Below are 18470 nucleotides of genomic sequence, written 5' to 3'. Positions count from 1 at the left end.
GTGGCGGCGGCGGTGGTGGTGTCGCTGGAGTCGATCGCAGTGACTGTTGTTGCCGTCGTGACGTTGTTGTTGTTGGCACTCCGTCGCTTACGACGTCGAGGGTTCCAGTTGATCCGTTCAACGGAACAACCTGCTCGTGAAATTAACGTGCAAGTGGCTGAGCACTCCACAGACACGTGTGCCCTTAACGTAGTTCTCGGGGATATTCAGCGTGACAAGGCTGGCCCTTCGAAATACGTGTACAAGAGAAACAGGAAGAAAGAATGAGAGAAAATTGTGGTGAAAGAGTACAGAAGGGTTCGTCACCACCCCCTGCTGGAGCCTCGTGGAGCTTTAGGTGTTTTCGCTCAATAAACACTCACAACGCCTAGTCTGGGAATCGAAACAGCGATCCTATGACCGCGAGTCCGCTGCTCTAACCACTGGGCCATTGCGCCTCCACCGTCGTGACGCAAGAAGCCGTTTATTATTATTGGCAGCAGCAGCAAGCAATAGTAGTAGTAGTCGTAGTGGCAATGATGTTGGTGACCATCTTACCTTTGCGTGCGGAGTGAAGCAATGAAGGGAGGTAATGCTGGGTGACTGTATGTGGAACGCCTGAGTTGTGCCTTGTTTTCGTGGGAAAAAAGACAAATCGGTCAGAGTTGGATTGTCGAGGGACGACGACAACGACGACAGGGCGACGACCGTGTTCAAGGGGAGGGCGACGCTTTTATTTTTTTTTTACCTTCGATTATACTTAAGTTGATGTAGACACGTCTCTGTCATTCAGCTTATCTTTATCACTATCTTCGTATTTTTTTTTCCTTCCTCAATTGATGACTTGTCTGAAAATATCTCGAGTTTTGGATTTCTTTCTTCTCGTCTCAAAAGAAAGTCATTCCAAAATATGAGGTTTAAAAAAAAACGTAATTATGGCTTAAAAGAAAAGAAATAGCAAGTTATTTTCATGCAAGAACCCGTACAAAGACACAGTCATTCAGATAAATGTATGAAGTGGGAAAAGCAACACAATTCGAAGTGAAAGGAACAGACTTACTTTGACCGAGGACTTAATTTTCCGATCAACCGATGACTTGGTAACAAATTTGTTATTCTATTCGTATAGATAGATATATGCAATGATATATATTTATACATTATAAATATTTATATATGTATATCAACACATTGGACGCTGCTCCCTAATAATAATTTGTTGTCGAAAGATCCAAGATAAAAGAAAAACTTCTTCTACCACCAGTGATAAGTTAAAACGATACATATATATATTCTTTTACTGTTCCTTAAAAAAATTTGCAACCATGGTGACCAAGAGCAAAGAGGTTCTAACAAATATTCAACTTCGACGGTTATTGGAACATCAGTACAAGGCAGAAGGTTCGTCTCTTCTTGAACCGGTCATGCAGAAATTTTGGCGATGGTTAGTTGAGCAAGTGCCCCGTTGGTGGGCTCCTAATGCTATTACGGCCACCGGTCTTGTTTTGAACATTATGACCACTCTGGTGATGGTTTACTACAGTCCTGATGCTAAACATAAGGTAAGTTTGATAACCAAGCACCTTAAAAATAACATGATAGTCATAACTATATACATTAAATATCTCGTTTCTTTTCTCTCTCTCCGGTTTGTGAGTAACTTACCGACTCCGTTCAGGACATTGGGTTCATCCTTACCTTTACTACCATTATTAATACCCACACCACAAGAACAAATATATCAATTACCCGTCTAATTAATAAACGAATAAACTGAAATATCAAGTCACTCCCCCTTCTAGTCATTTCCCCTTTCTTCAACTGTCAAGCGCCTTCACTTACAAACGATTCCCTTCTTTTCATTAAATTAGCAATTAATTATATGTAATTAATATTTCGCTTGATATAAAACAATATTTAATACAACACACACACGCGCGCATATATATATATATATATATATATATATATATATATATATTCTATGTCTGTTTACGACGTGTTTGGAGTTTAACACCAAGCCAGTCTTTATTAATATCATCCCGTCTACTATAGCTAAATAAACTATTTAAGGTTAATGTTTACCCTACTTAATTGTAACCTTTTATGTTGTAAGTTCGTATCATACCGAGGTCATCTTTGTATTTTGTCCTTCTGTGAACAGAAATAGCAGTCAGATCGGGACTGGCCAATTTGTGACCCTGTGCCAGTTTTTATTAATCGATATTACTTAACTCGAATTCAATAAAAGTCACATATATTGAACAGATGGAGTTATCAACATTAATAGCGAGCTGGTTCAATACTAAATTGTTCGTTATATAGTTTTATTGATATTCGAATGAATAGCGATTACCTTTTAAAAGTTTGGTTTTTTTCTATCTATCTATCTATCTATTTATCTATCTATCTATCTATCTGTCTGTCTGTCTATCTATTTATCTATAGCTCTATCTGTCTGTCTGTCTATCTCCTTCCACCCATACACGTCACTAAATCTCGAAAACTTTTCCTACTTTCTTCGATTCATCTCTCTCTCTCCTTTCTCTCTCTCTCTCCTTTCTCTCTCTCTCTCACACACACTCACACATTCTCTCTCTCTCTCTTTCTCTCTCACACACTCGAACGTTATTCAATGAATCGTTCATGACAAACCTAACCCGAGGCCATCACATGCTTCACTCACTGGTCTAACATGTGTTTTTGTTTATTGTTTTTCCTTTCCTTTATCACCACAATCATCTTTCGTTCCCTACTATTCATTTTTAATCCCATTTTTTTGTTTGTTTCGCTTTATCACCTCCAAATCCCTTTATAATAAACCCACGTACTCCCCTTACCCAATTTCTCCGTCATTAGCGACCATCTTGGGTGTTTTTTCTGTTTATATTATTTATATAACACACCCAATTGCTGCTACCACTGCTAACATCTGCATTCATTCTCAATATCTCCCACACACAAACTTCAATATTATTATTCGACAGTTGCCCATGAAATCTTTTAACCTAAACCAGGAGATCCAGTCTAAACTAACCTCATTATTAGTTCATTATTATTACAACTGATAAACTGCCACTACACTCTTCTACCACTACCATTCAGAAAATACCTATATTGTTTACACCTATCTGTTCATTTCGAACAGCTCTAGTCTAAGATTAGCTTATGCTCAACACATTTCTTTGCCTTTATTTTGCTTCTATTACGTATGTTCAGCGGTGAATTAGACCCAGATGTTTAAAGCATGCCGCACACACAATTACTGATCGAACTCTGTACCTGCTTCTCTGATCACTTGAAACCCCAATATTGTAGCTTTCACTACGGATATCGAGATTTCTTTCCAAGGCTGAACATTATTGGCCATATTTCATTTTTAATTCGGTAAATTATTATTATAGTAATATTTTTTATAAGCAAACCTGCAGGAAACAAAAAAAAACGAACACTCCAGAACATTCGAGTGCGTGTGTATTTATGTATCTACGTGTGTGTGTGTGTGTCTCCGTTTGTATGTGTGTGTTTGTGTATCTCCGTATGTGTATTTGTGCGTCTCCGTATGTATGTGTTTTGTGCATCTCCATATGTGTGTGTGTTTGTGTCTCTGTGTATGGGTATATACTTGTGTATCGACAGTTTTACATTTATATCGTTGATTTGAACTGATGAATGATCGACCTCCGAGTATCGCTGGTACTTTAAACCATAGAATGGTTTAAACCCGGCGAAATCTTTTCTTGAACGTAAAAAGTCAAGGTCTAATTACCTCAACTCATTTATTCACACACACACACACACACACACACCCAGAGAAAAAAAGTAATAAAGACAAAGAATCAAGGCAGAACGGCTGTGTGCCAATGCCCCATTGATAAAAATGTTTGTAATAACGTTTGTTAAATCTTGACTGCGATGTCTGATGGAAGGTGTTTCAACCAGGAGATCCCCTCCTTTTCTTATAGTTGAATGGAATTTGAGGCAGATTTCTGTGTTATTTTTAGCAGATCGATCGACCACGAAGAAAATCATTCACTGACTCTTGTTTAAACACGATGTTTTGGTATTATTGTCGATGTTTTTCTATTATAGAATGGTCAGGACAAAAGACGAACTTGGGATATTTTTTACTTCCTGCGTTCGAATCTCGTCCAAAATCGATTTTATCGCCAATGTTCTGGGGTCGATAGAAAGTATCGTGGTCGATTTAATCGGACGGTTCCTTCCCACTGACATTATGGTCTTGCTGTTTGTAATAGATATTTCATACAGTAGCAATGTGCATGAAATAGAAAAGCGTAAAATATTTCGGTGAACAGCTTCGCAAAAAAACGTTATATAAGGAAGCGAAAAGCAAAGGTAAATGACCGAGCAATAACGTAAACATTAACCACCAATGTTGCTGTAAAATATCGTATTACTGTCTAAAATACGCATTTGTGGTGGAAATGTCAACGATCTCAACACAAAAGAAACCTATTTTTATCTCCAAAATCCATTACCTACAAATTCTTATTCAAAATAATTGTATTTCAAGGATATCGTGCCAAAAGTTTATGCAAAAAGTTTAAAACCCAATTTAAATACAACCGAAGAATTTGCGCACTCGTGCGTGTGTGTTTGTGTAGAGTCCCGTAAACAGGAGTGTCTTTTTAATAACTATTTCGTCTTTAGGAATGGTCTGTTTGGAAGTCCATCCCTCGTCAAATATTTTTTTCCTCGCACGATGAAATAAAAATTTTCTCACAAATATTTCAAATCACTGTCGAAGTCCCCCCCCCCCCCGGTTGTTTTTCAGGTTCGCAATTCCTTTACGTTGTCCAATCTTGTGACTATTATAATCTTGATGGTAGGTGGATTAGCCACCCTCCTCTCACCGCTGCTACACACTAACAAAATACTTCAGTTATATAATAAAAAAAATACCTCTGTATAATATGTTACAGAATAGCGTGAATGTGCGTACTTCTCCACGGTGCCACAACTTATATAGTTTGGTGAGCTGGGTTAATGTTAACTGATTTAATATTGTATCGATCGATCGATAAGTGCTGCTATTATATAGGCCCAGTTCCTTTCATTTGTCTTATTTAGAAGGTGAAAGTTGGTCTAAGTTTTTATTTTACTGTTATGTTTTGTTTTTAAATCTTCCCTGTTAATACCATAATTTTCCTGAAAGATGAGATTAAATCGCATGGCTATAATCCAGTCTTTTTACAAACACATTGATCCTACAAAAGAAATCTTCTCTCGCCTCCTCTATTTTTGTTTCTTTTACTTATGTAAATTTTGATAAAGTCATTATAAACATTCAAAACTTGTTTTTTCTCAATCACTTAAAAGTCTTTCGTTAAATATCGACAACCCGATTGTTGAATCTTTTCGTCCTGTGTACAGATCATTTGACTAGAGTTAAATTAAATGCCTTAATTAAACTCTAGTCATATGTTGTAATTGTTTCAGCGGGATTAAATAAATCCCTTCCAAACATTAAGAAAAGTGTGTATTTTCTTCCCCAACTTTTACCGCTGCTCTCAGGGGACTCTGTTAATGCATTTCTGTATGAACCAAATTCCACATGTCTGGGATGACCTTGCTACATCCATCTACAACTAATGTACGGTAAATTGAGTACATAATAGGCGGTGGGGGGAGGGGACACCGAGTACACCGATTACCCATCCTATAACGATCTTGTCCCGAGTGAGGAGGAGTCGCATGAAGGAAACGTATTATAAATGTCATAATTCTGTCACACACGCACACACACACACACACACACACACACACACTGGATGACAGTTCTGGATCGAAGTCACAACATAGTTTGCAGATGATGATAAATAAGCACGTTGACGACACCAAGCGTGTTTACGCAGACAGTTTTTTCCTTTCCATCTAAGAATGTTGTTTATTGTTTACACTTGTTCATATAATAGCTGAATCACTCGGTACTTCTCATTTACTACTTCATGTCTACTTAGCTCATATTTCCACATCTACCTCTCAAAATGTAACAGGTTCCTTTTATCCTGTTATTTCGCACTTAGCACCGCCACCGCCATCACCACCACCATTTTTCAGTTTAAACATATCACGTTCTATGGCTTTGTTCCCACAATAAACACACACCTGTTGTGTGTGCGTGTTTATATTTGTGTTAATGTATCAACGTTGTTGTTTATTTTTAGCCAAGACATTCATAATGCAAGGATTTTTACAAATCTAAAATATTGGGACATGCCATAAATAATGCACTTTCTTTATACTTTTATTTTGCAAAATTAAGTATGATAAACAAATTTCTTTTTAAATCTGAACTATGCTCTCCTTCATTTTCTACAATGCTATTCCATCTCTCTGCTAGACTTGCAAGGCCTCTCTTCCCAAATTTACTTGTCCATGATGAAAAATACTCCTTCAGTACTGTTCTGACCTCATCTACATTATTCATATTTTTTCTGTCCAAATGATTTCAAAGACTGCAGAATAAATGATAATCAGATGGGGCAATGTCTGGTGAATATGGTAGGTGAGGCATAGTTTCCCATTCGTACTGCTCTAGCTTTTGGAATGTCATCTGCATTGTATGTGGCAAAGCATTATCCTGATGGAAGAACACCTTTCGTTCTGAAACCAAAGCTTGTCATTTTCCTTCTAGCGCTGACTTAAGCCACTCAAGCTGGCCACAGTAGATTTCCTTTGTTATTGCTTGGTTTGGGCTTAAAAGTTCAAAGTGGACTAAACCTTTCCTATCCCACCAAACAGATAACAACACCTCATGCGGTTGAAGACCTTTAGCCCAGTGTCACTTGACATTTTCATAGAGAACCCATTTCTTGTCACCAGTCACTGTTCGGTCCGAAAGAGGTTCGTTCGTGAGACATGACAGCAAAGAAGAGCACGCATTCATTCTCTTTGTGCGATTAGACTCGCAAAGTTTGTGAGGAATCCATTGACCCAATTTGCTGACTTTTCCAACGGCATGCAGGTGTTGATGAATGGTTGAATGACCAACTCCAAGCTTCTCTCCTAGTTCCTTAACAGTTATGATGGGATTTTGTTCCATCAGGGTTTGTAGGATGTCCTTGTTGAGCTCGACAGATCTTCCAGGATGAGGCTTGTCTTCTAGGCTGTAGTTTCCGGCTCGGAATTTCTGGAACCCCCACTGACACTAGCTTACCCTTATTGTCCGATACCCAATTACTGCATTAATATTCTTTGCACTTTCCATTGCGTTGTTGCCTTTATTGAACTCATAAAGCAAAATATGCTGAATATGCACCTTTGTCATTTCCATTATAGTTTTGAAAAAATAACTGTTAAAATCGAACTGCACTCTTCAAAACTTGCACTAAGAATAAGGACAATGTAAAACTACTACCTGCTTTTATAGCAAGTTGTTGCAGGTAATTTATCCTGTCCCCCTCCGACTTTTAGTTCATGCAATTGAGAAAACTGCATTATTTACGTGATGACCCAATAGTTGTTGTCTGCTCAGAAATAAATAGTGGAGGATTTTGACCCACGAGCCTTGTGGATTGAAACAATCATATGTTATTTAATAGTTACTGGTCATACATGTCTTACCAGAAGGTGATTTCCAAAGAGAAGCTACAGTTGGTTGTAGCCATGATGTGCTGGTCACTAAACACATCTGTTGGCTATTCACTGGTCACTCATCTGTTAGCCATTCACTGGTCACTCATCTGTTGGCTATTTACTTATAAAGCATTTTTCTTTTATGTATAATATTCTGAGTTCAATTTCACTATGGTCAGCTTTCCCTTTCATTTTTCAGTTGTCCAAAATTCATTAATCTTTATCACTCTCCAAATGAATTAGAATCTTTGTACCAAATACAGGCTCCCCTCTCTTGACGACCAGGTGACATTCCTAGCTCCCATACCCCAACTAACCCTCACAGACACAGAACTCTTTCTAAAGCAAATTCAAAGCCACTGTTTTTCACAAATAGAACTTAACCTAATGACCCCATTATTTTCTTGTTTTTACATGAATCGCTACCCCATTATCACCCCACTTTTCTTCAATGCTTCCTTGGAACTTTCCATCATCCCAGGGGGGCAGCACCACCCACTTTGGGAACCACTTGTCTAGCATATCAACCCCAGTATATATTTCTAAGTTTGATGCTTGTTTTCCCAATGGATATTTATTGAACTGTTATTTTACATTACACAAACATCACCAGCTCTAAGCAGCATACACATAAACACACACATACATGTTCATATGCTAGACTTCCATACACTTCTGTCTCTTGAACTTCATTCAGCACATTCAATTTGAAGTTATAGCTGAAGATAATTACCTGAGGTGCTACACCATGGGACGGAACCCACAACATATGGTCTCCAAGCATGCTTTTTAACCTTACAGTTATGCTTGGTATGTTGGTAATAGAATCCACTGCTCAGTGGGGCACTAAAATTTCTTTGTCCACTAGAACTATGGTTTCAGGTGTAGCTATATGGTGTTTTTCTGATATACAAGTAAGGATGTAGTACACTGTACAGGACCTTGCTAAAGCTTCACTGAGTGAACATACCACTGCAGAATAATACTATAGTTAATGTATTTCATTTTTACCTTAGTTAAGATTGCTTACTTCTTCAAGTCTTTAGCAGTGGTCTACCCTTGGGCAGTGGTCTACCCTTGTTTTAATATCAATTTATTATTATTGTTGTTGTTAATTTAAGTGACATGCAATCAGTAGTCTTTAAGGAGAGGCGGCAGCCAATAAATAGATCAGTTATCAATCTTTTAAGAATCAGGACTGCTTCTGTCCAATCATTGATCCTGTCACCTTGATACAACTTTCTGACATTCATTGCAGTTATGCTTTTCTTCATATCAGCAACCTTTTTAGTTTCCTCATCTAATCATACCTTCACTCCTATGTAGATAACAACCACTCCGTACCCGTCGAACACATTCTGCATTTAGATTAGACTTAATCTGCAAGTAACTATAGTGGCTGACTTAGACCCAATTGAGGCTTCATATGAGCCAATGAAAAAGCTCTTTGTAGCTACTCAGTCTGCTAGAAATAGAAACAAAATTTCTCTCAAATCACAGACAACCAGATTTAAAACGGAAGGTTACATTGACTAATATAGACCTAGGTATATCATCTTCATCATTTAACATCCGTTTTCCATGCTGGCATGGTTTGACAGGAGCTAGTAAGGCCAGGAGCCGTACCAGGCTCCATTGTCTGTTTTGGCAAGGTTTCTACGGCTGGATGCTTTTCCTAATGCCGACCACTTTACAAAGTGCACTGGGTACTTTTTATATGGCACCAGCGCTGATAGGGCATGTGATACCGACAAAATTGGGATGGGTATAATTGGAAATCTTTGAATCATAAATCTGCTTAAGTTTGATTCCACTTCATAGCACCTTGGGCCAGTCTTCTTCTGTGGCTTGGTGACTGAAATTGTATGAATGCTTATTGGATGGACTGTGTTTTTTCTGGGACAACAGGCTTAATGTGTTGTTCCTGGTTCTTGGGTTCCTTTAGCAGAATCCGTTTCCTTGCAAGCATTCAGACTGGGTCTCCAGTTTGAAGAATATTCTGATGCTTCCTATGGCAACAAGCCATGAGTAATAACTCTTCCTCTCTTTTTCCCCACCAGTCTTACAATTCCTGTAAAAGTAGGTCATGCACTCTGCCCCCCCCCCCCCCCTTCCTCCGACTAGTAATAACTTCCATTCCATCAGTTACAAAGACGAGGGTTCCACTTGATCTGATCACTGGAACAACCTCCTCGTGGAATTAACATGAATCTGGCTGAACACTCAACAGACATGTGTGCCCTTAACGTAGTTTTCAAGGGCATTCAGAGTGATGCAGAATATGACAAGGTTAGTCCTTTGACATACAGGTACTATTCATTTTTGTCAGCTGAGTGGACTGGCGCAACATGAAATAAAGTGTCTTGCTCAAGGATACAACATGCTGTCAGGAATCAAACTCAAGACTTTATAATTGTGAGCCGAAGACCCTAAAAGCTAAGCCTTCAAAAATCATTCTTCAGCTTAATTTCCTTAAACCTTTTGATATCAACCCACCTGAAACCACCTCTGGCAGTTTCAGGTGGGTTGGTCTTGTTTTCAAAAGTTTTGAATTAAAGTCACCCACCAAACCTTAGTCACAATTTATGTTCCTAACACTAGCTTAATGATAACTAAGTTATTTTACTAAATTCTTTGTTATATTTAAAGTAAATGAAAGAAACAGAGAGCATCTCAACAGAAACCTGGTAAGAAAAGGGTTAAAATAAATAATAGGAAAACAATTCTTAACACATAAAAAAGCACCCACTACACTCTCGGAGTGGTTGGCATTAGGAAGGGCATCCAATTTAATAATGTCATTCTTCTTCTCCCCGATATTACGCTAAACTTTTTTTTTCCATGCCTACCTCTCCAGAACTACTTCATTTGGAAATCCTAAACTACGAAGCTGAAAGAATATTAATATAAATCTGTTAAACATGACTTAGCTCTTTGCTGCTCATAGTTTATTTTATGTACAAATTGAGGCTGTCTCCAGGAAACTGGAAAATCCTGAAATCTGGGCCACTTCCGGTCCTAAGCTTGCCAGATATTTGGTCCGGCACTGTACCTAACACCTTTGGTTTAACTAACAAAGTAGATACTTTCTAAAATTTAATCTGTATTGTTTGCAGTGAATGCATTCTAAGACAGCTACAGTCATATTGTTCACCTGGATTAAGTTGGCAGACATCTTTATAACAAACGATAATTGACAATATTTCAGTGTTATCAATGACATATTGTATTGAAATACAAAGTTTATTGTATCAAATTCTGTACTGTCACTTTCAAATATACAAATCTTTTGCAACTCATAAATTGATTTGTGTGTTGTTTTCTATTGTTTTGTGTGAAAACCAGTTATTTGAAAGGCAAGAACCTTACAGTCCGGGTATATAGGTACAAGTTCAGAAATGCCGATACCATTTCACCAAAATGACCTACTTACTGTTGTTTGTAGTGAACATGTTGAGCTTGTTGCTCGACGCGTCTTTCCCTAGTATTGTAGTCTCCAAATTAGAGAGTTAGCATTTCGCTTCCACCCTCAGCCTTCTGTAATCAGTTAAGGGTTGGTTTCAGTTCCCTCTCTGTCGGATTGCACCCCAGTCACTTAGCTCCAGTGTACTTCATACACAGCTGCACAACTGTTACAACTCTTCTTCAAATTTGAACTCTGACCCACATTAGAATGGATTAACAGTAACACCAAGTGAATCCAGTTTCCTGGCGATTTAATGCTGGAGAGAAATGCATTATGTTAAGTAGGAAGTAATCTTGTGGCATGTCATCACCATCATCACCATCATCATCATCATCATCATCATCATCATCATCATCATCAAAGGTACAGGTAAGAAGTTTGCTTCCCATCCATGTGGTTCTGGGTTCAATCCCACTGCATGGTACCTTGGGCAAGTGTATTCTACTATAACCTTGGGCCAACCAAAGCCTTGTAAGTGGATTTGGTTGGGGGAAACTGAAAGAAGCCTGTTGAATGTCTGTGTATGTCCCATCATTGCTTGACAACTGGTGTTGGTGTGTTTATATCCCTGAACTTTGCAGTTTGGCAACAGAGACTGATAGAATAAGTACCAGGCTTAAAAAATAAGTCCTGGGGTCAATTCATACTTCTGAAATCCTTCAAGGTTGTGCCCCAGCATGGCCGCAGTCCAATGACTGAAATGAGTAAAAGAATAAAAGACTCATCATCATCATGTCATGCATAAAAATATCTCAACTCTTTGTCCTAGTTTGTAACACTTCCATGACCTTCACATTGAGGAATTTAAAACTTAACCAAGTCAATTTGATGTCAGTTTGAACAGTCATTGGTGTAAAATTCAACAGGACTAAGTCAGGCATAACGTTGATCATCAATCTTATCTTCCACAGAAAGAACAAACACTTCAGTATTTAAAATGACCATATCTGACTCAAATATTCTTCCTGTTCTACATTCAAGCCAGCCAGATCTGGCCTCTCACACTTGCCTGACGATGTCATTCTAAAAGATAAAATAATTGCATCATTGAAATCTCAGTACTACAAGATAATGCCTGATTAATTGAAAGCAATGTGAAAAAACAAGAATTATATTTGACAGAGTGGACTTGAATGCTAAAGGGTTAGAACAGTTGTGAATCACTAAAGTAAGTGCTTATTCCACATTGTGTTAGGCCCTGCTGCTAACACAATGCGGAATGCAGAAACAGAATGCTGAACCTGAAACTGCAGTTCAAGGTTTGGAGAGCTTCTGTGCTTCCAGACATCTCTCTCCTCTGCCGTACTCCATCTTAACACTTCCCATATTTGCTAGCATTCTCAAACACCCTCCTATATCTATGCTTGTCTTTCACTCCCTATTCACACCATTATCTACTCAACATCTCCCTCTTCCCTGCCTCTCCACCTTGCCTTATAATCCAGCTCCCTTCTTAATTTACTCCACCACTCTTTTCCTTTTACACTCCTATGAAACTAACTCCCCATCCCCAAACACCAGATTCTCTCTTGGGCTCACCTTCTTGTACTTTGAGAATGTGCTCTGACACCCTACCTCTACCATTTTTATCTTCTCCCATGTTTCTTCACCATGTTTCTGTGTTCCCCTGTTACTACTGGGAGATGATGCCTCTACACCACGCCCGCCAACCCATGGGTCTGTTTGGAGTAGTCCTTACTTATGAAGGTCTTATGAGGTCAGAGTGCAAATCCTTCCTCAACCTCTTTTAGTTACCTTTTATGGTCTGCAGAGGAAAACTATGAAAACTGTGACACACAAAGGAAAACTCATAGAAACAAGGATAAGAAGAAACTATTAAATTATTTAATAGTTCATTTTGGTCCCAAGTCTGGATACATTTACAGAAATTATATCACTCATGGTTTGCAGGTTTTATATTCATTCATATCATGTCTGTTATGTTGCTTTGTTATTTTCTTGTATTTGTTTTGTTTCATTGTGTTCTTCACCATTGTTCCAAACTAAAATGTTCTGTAATTATTTATAACTTGTCACTGATGTTAATCAATGGAAACTTTTTTCCTCAGCTCTGTGATGGACATCGTCTGCTCACCTCTCTTTCATCTTGATTACACTCTGGTTCAGTGGTTTTCAGCCGTTTTAATATCTGGGCCAGAGCCAAATCCTGGATTTTTTTTTTAAGGGGTCACACCAAAAACAACTAAAACACAAGTCAATTAAAGAAAAAATTATTATTGAGAAAAGACTGTAGAGGGTTGCTGGAAGGATGCTTGAGGGCTGCATGAGGCCCTGGGGGCTGCATGAGGCCCTGGGGGCTGCATGAGGCCCTGGGGGCTGCATGAGGCCCTGGGGGCTGCATGAGGCCCTGGGGGCTGCCATTCAGAACCATTGCTTTAGATATACAACTCTTCACTGATGAACCCCAATGGCTTTGCAAGCAGTTTCACCACCATATCCTACTTTTTTTTTAGCCATGGGTCAGACTGGTTATCTGCAGGTCATTTCTTTCTATCTCTTGCTGTCATTCCCCTCTTTTGTTTGTTTCAATCTCTTGAGATTAATCTCTGCAACTTCCCTCTCTGTTTCTTCCTTTTCTTTAGGTTCCTTTCTTTCCGTATTTGGCACTTCTCACCTTTTGTCATCATCCATGTGCCATACACATGCCCATGCCAGTGCAATCTTTTCTCTTACCATTTATCTGATTCCTCACTCTGTTGTTCATCCTGTAAAGTATGCTCACTACATTTCGTAGAAGTCAAATTTAAACGCACCACTCCATTTGTGACCATTGCTCCTGATCTGTTATCATGCTATATTCCTTCAAGACATTGCTCTTCACTTGCAGAATGAATCCCTTTGTTAGCAGCAGAGTTAAGAAATAACTCCCAGAATTGTTTCCATTCTGTTGTTCTAGCCATTATGATTTCAGAATGTTAAGTTGATGATTTCAGTTTGTCTTTTCTCACAGAATGGGACAGAATTAAGCTTTGTTGTTTGTGAAGACAAGTGATAATAACAGAAAAAGAAAAAAAATTCATGAAGTTGAAAAGGGCAAATAATTTTTGTGTCTTGGAAATTCAGTAACTGATATTTGAAGATGGAAGCATTTCCAACATGTTAAATCAGTTGTGTTGTATGGTTTTGAGTGCTAATGTTTTAAAGGGTATATTGAAAATTTGTTTTTTTATATAATGGTTGTTGTAGGAATCTATGCCTCAGTTTACAAGCCAAGAAAATTCAAATGTTTTTTTAGGACAAATTGCCTCAGTATGGTACTTGCTAATTAATCAAGTGATGACATTTACATCTGTCATATCATAATTAATACAGCAATATGCTACACTGCAGAAGAAGAGAATTAATTCTAGGATATTGATTTGTAAGATATGAATCTCTAATGGGACAGACCCTGGAATGTGACTCAATAATGGAATAAAGAACAAATCAATTGTTAGAACATCGAAACCATGGTTTGGATAGTTGTTAAGGTGGAAGCCAAACTTGTGAGATGTGAGTAGTTTTCATTCCTTGAACACCTGGCAACATGGGTCTCTCTGATTTCAACCCTTTAGCATTCAGACCACTCAGTCAAATTCATTGCTTATTTATTCACATTGTTTTTAATTAATCATTCTTTTAATTAATCTTGTAGTTTCTAGATTTTGATGATGTGATTATTTATTTTTAGAATGACATTGCAGGGTAGGTGTGAGAGGCCAGATCTGGCCAGTTTGAGCATAAAACAGGTAGAATATTTAGGCCAGATATGGTTGATTTAAGTGCTTAAGGATTAAATAACAACTAGGAAGCTAAAATGGTAATAATACAATCGTTTAAGGATTAGCTTGGTAAGCTTAAGCCTGACTTCTACTAATGGTATGGTTTTCAGTGCTGGGCCCTTCCAAGCTTTTTGTTCTCATGGTAAGGATCTCTGCCAAGCTGCTTGTTCTAGTTATCGTGTGCTTTTCCCGTTTTATTGTCCGAATGGTGGTGGTGGTCCCTTCCAAGCCTGTGAGCCCTTTCTTAAGCATTATTACATGGTGCCAGCATGGGTGCTTTTTTAAGTGGCGCTAGCACACGTACCATCAGCATGTAAATGTGTGTGTGTGTGTGTGTGTGTGTGTGTGTGTGTGTGTGTGAGTGTTTGTTAGCTGAGTTGTGAGCTGTAGGCACTACTTCAATTTTCAATGAATAGAATGGTTTGGTAATGAAATAATACAATTTGGTAATTTTCCAAAGATCAGTTCTTCTACGTTCTTAGCTGTTTGTGCTTAGTGATTAGAATTAATTTTGATTGAAGGCTTCAATTTAGACCTCTTCAAAATGGGAAGTTTGTGTCATAGAACCATGGGCAGTCTCAGACAGATGGCTATCAAAATAATTAAACAGATTTATGTTCAAAACCATTCGACTATGAACATCCTTCCTTTTTATTAAGCAAAGTGTACCTTGAACTACATTATCTAATGTGTCCTTTTCTAAGGAAGTAATGTGGGTTACAGAAATATATTTCCTGCAGGTTAAGTGACCCCCATACAAACCGAGGTCAGTGCCTCCAAATTAGCCTGAAACCACCTTCAGTGTCAGAATTGTATTCCTCTTTTCTGCTCCGCTAAAGATGCAGACAGCATTGCAACTTTAGAAAATGCTGCCAAACAGGAATTACAACAATTATGTGACTTTTTATATCACATCTATTGTTTAATTACAGGATTCTTAATTTTTCTGATGTGGTTTATTTGCAATATTCCATTCCTTCTTCACTTAATCTCAGGTCTTTTAAAAAAGAAAACACAAGCAACAAACAACTCCTGGAAATAAATCTGTGTTATTCCTTGCGTTACAATTCTGGATCAGGTTCAAATCAAAGGGATTCTCTTTTATTGCCAACTCTTTGTTATGGTTCAGCCCTAAATCATCTTTCATTGAGCAGAAATATATAATTGTCTTTCTGCTAGACATAGTATTCTTCTTTTTCTGATGGATGCTTGGTTGCTATTTCTAGCAGGTTGATGATCATGTCGCAGCCCCTTATAATGATATCACTTTTTCATTTAAGGTTCATAATAAAATCTGATTACATTAGTTTGAGTGGAGGCGCATGGCTTAGTGGTTAGGTTGTTGGACACATGATGGTTAGATTGTGGTTTCAGTTCCTGGACCAGGTGATGCGTTGTGTTCTTGAGCAAAGCACTTCATTTCACGTTGCTCCAGTCCAGTCAGCTGGCAAGAACGAGTAATCCTGCAATGGACTGGTGTCCCATCCAGGTAGGGTATATAGACGCCATGAAACCGGGAAACCAGCTCTCAGGAGCCTGGCATGGCTCAAGAAGATGTAGCAAAACCTGTCTTCTATAATTTCTAAGAAAATACCAATAGTTTTACAATTCCTTCATGGCAGAAAGTAACAAAGTCTTAGATTTGAATCCTACTTGCACATATGGATCTCTTCTTTTTAAATCAGTAGAACTCTTCTGCTGAAGACTTCCATACGAAGCTCTTATCCTCAAAACAGTTCTGATATACTTATTCATTCTTTCGTTTTTCATTCTATACAGACAGATGATGGGAAAATAATAAAATAAAACACAAACAAAATCTTCAAGGTAAGAAAGTCTTAGAGAAGTATCTGTCACTGACATATTTTAATACTTAGCTCTAAGGTTTGTATTCTTTAAGAATCTGTCGAAGCTCAATGCTTGTGCAGTAACCCAACCATATGCTTTAGCTGTTTTTGTTTGTCTCATTGATTTTTTTTTTGTTTTTTGTTTGTTTTGTTCTTTTGATTTAAACAGTTTTGTTTGACTGCTTGAAGTTTTACCGTTGAAAATGAAATATTTTGCATTTACTGCTCTGCAAGATGTTTAAACATCTATTTTTATTAGGTTTATTATCCATGTTTCCACACTCGTTATAGATCATATCAGTCTGTTTGACCACAGCTGTCACAATCTATGTTAAAGGGCAGCATTCTCTGCTCCTGAACCATTTTGAGACAGAACCATTTTGAGACAGAACCATTTGCGACAGAACCATTTTGAGACAGAACCATTTTGAGACAGAACTATTTGAGACAGAACCATTTTCAGACATAACCATTTTGAGACAGAACCATTTGCAACAGAACCATTTTGAGACAACCATTTGCAACAGAACTATTTTGAGACAGAACCATTTTGAGACAGAACCATTTTGAGACTGAACCATTTGCAACAGAACCATTTGCAACAGAACCATTTGCAACAGAACCATTTTGAGACAGAACCATTTGCAACAGAACTATTTGAGACAGAACTCACAAATGTTTTTTTTTTTAAATTTCAACCCTAATTTTAAATGTTATGATGATTCTGTAAGTGAGGTGAATTTCTTGTCTTTAATTAAGTCTGATTTTGGTAATTTCGTCAAATATTGTAACAGAGAACATATTTCTGAGAAATTGTAAACATCAAGTCTTGAATGAGATTATTAGATTATCTGCCAGGCATGAATTTATAATTGTCTTGCATCATAATTTAATTCTAAATTATGTTTCTTACCTTCTTACAGTTATACGATTTGGAATGGGCTGATAAAGAGCCTTTATATAGTTTTTTGAGCAGGAGGAATAAACAGTCAAATCTCCTTCAAAGAACAACTATTTAAAAAAAAAAAAGGGCTGAATGTATTGATAATGTATTTGTAGATAGACTTTGTCTGCCAAAAGATGTGATGCTTGTGGATAAGACATCTCTGGGTCAGGGCTAACCTGAACTGAAAAATGAAAATCATTTCGATGAATGTTTTTTCTATGATTTACAAAAATTCAACTTTTCTAAACCGCAGTATTTCAGAGGATTGCCACAGAACTCCTGATTATTGTTGTTTAACTCCAAATCAGCTCTAGATAATCTTTTTGTAACCATATTTCTGTTGAAATACATGATTGCGTTTCAATTAATTTTGAAATTAATGAAGACTTGAGTAAAATAATTTTGTTATTATTGAGCTTGAAACATAAATTAATATAAAATTTTACTGGAAGGTTTCAGTTTAGACCACTTTAAAATGAGAAGTTTGTATCTGAGAACCACAAGCAGTCTCTGACAGATTGATATTTAAATAGTTAAGCAGATTTATGATCAAAACCATTCAACCACAACCATTCTTTCCTTTTTTTTTTTTTTCATGCAAAGTGTACCTTGGACTACATTATCTAATATGTCCTTTTCTAAGGAAGTAATATGGGTTTCAGAAAGATATTTCTAGAAGGTTAACTGACTCCATACAAGATTATTCATTTTCAGGGCCTTGATTTCCATCTCATTGATATATCTAATCCTGAGCTCTCCCAGAGAGAAACCAGTTCAAGTTTTGTAGATATAGATATGATGGTATTCAATACCTGATATAGCACACAAAATGGGACATAATATTGTTC

At 37.5% G+C, this 18470-nt stretch overlaps 1 protein-coding gene across 1 annotated transcript in view; it reads left to right on the top strand.

Moving 5' to 3' along the window:
* Positions 1 to 517: 517 nt before the first annotated feature.
* The window catches only part of LOC106867824 (cholinephosphotransferase 1), a 58856-nt gene continuing 40903 nt past the window's right edge, over positions 518 to 18470 (top strand). The window contains exon 1 of the mRNA XM_014912849.3: positions 518 to 1541. Within this exon, the coding sequence (XP_014768335.1) occupies positions 1305 to 1541 (237 nt within the window). The 5' untranslated portion in view covers positions 518 to 1304. The remainder of the gene's footprint in view (positions 1542 to 18470) is intronic.

This window comes from Octopus bimaculoides, chromosome 5, assembly GCF_046866305.1.
Source record: "Octopus bimaculoides isolate indiv1 chromosome 5, ASM4686630v1, whole genome shotgun sequence".
Taxonomy (NCBI): Eukaryota; Metazoa; Mollusca; class Cephalopoda; order Octopoda; family Octopodidae; genus Octopus; species Octopus bimaculoides.
The sequence above is the reverse complement of the archived record's forward strand: the minus strand, read 5'-3'. Positions and strand labels throughout refer to the sequence as shown.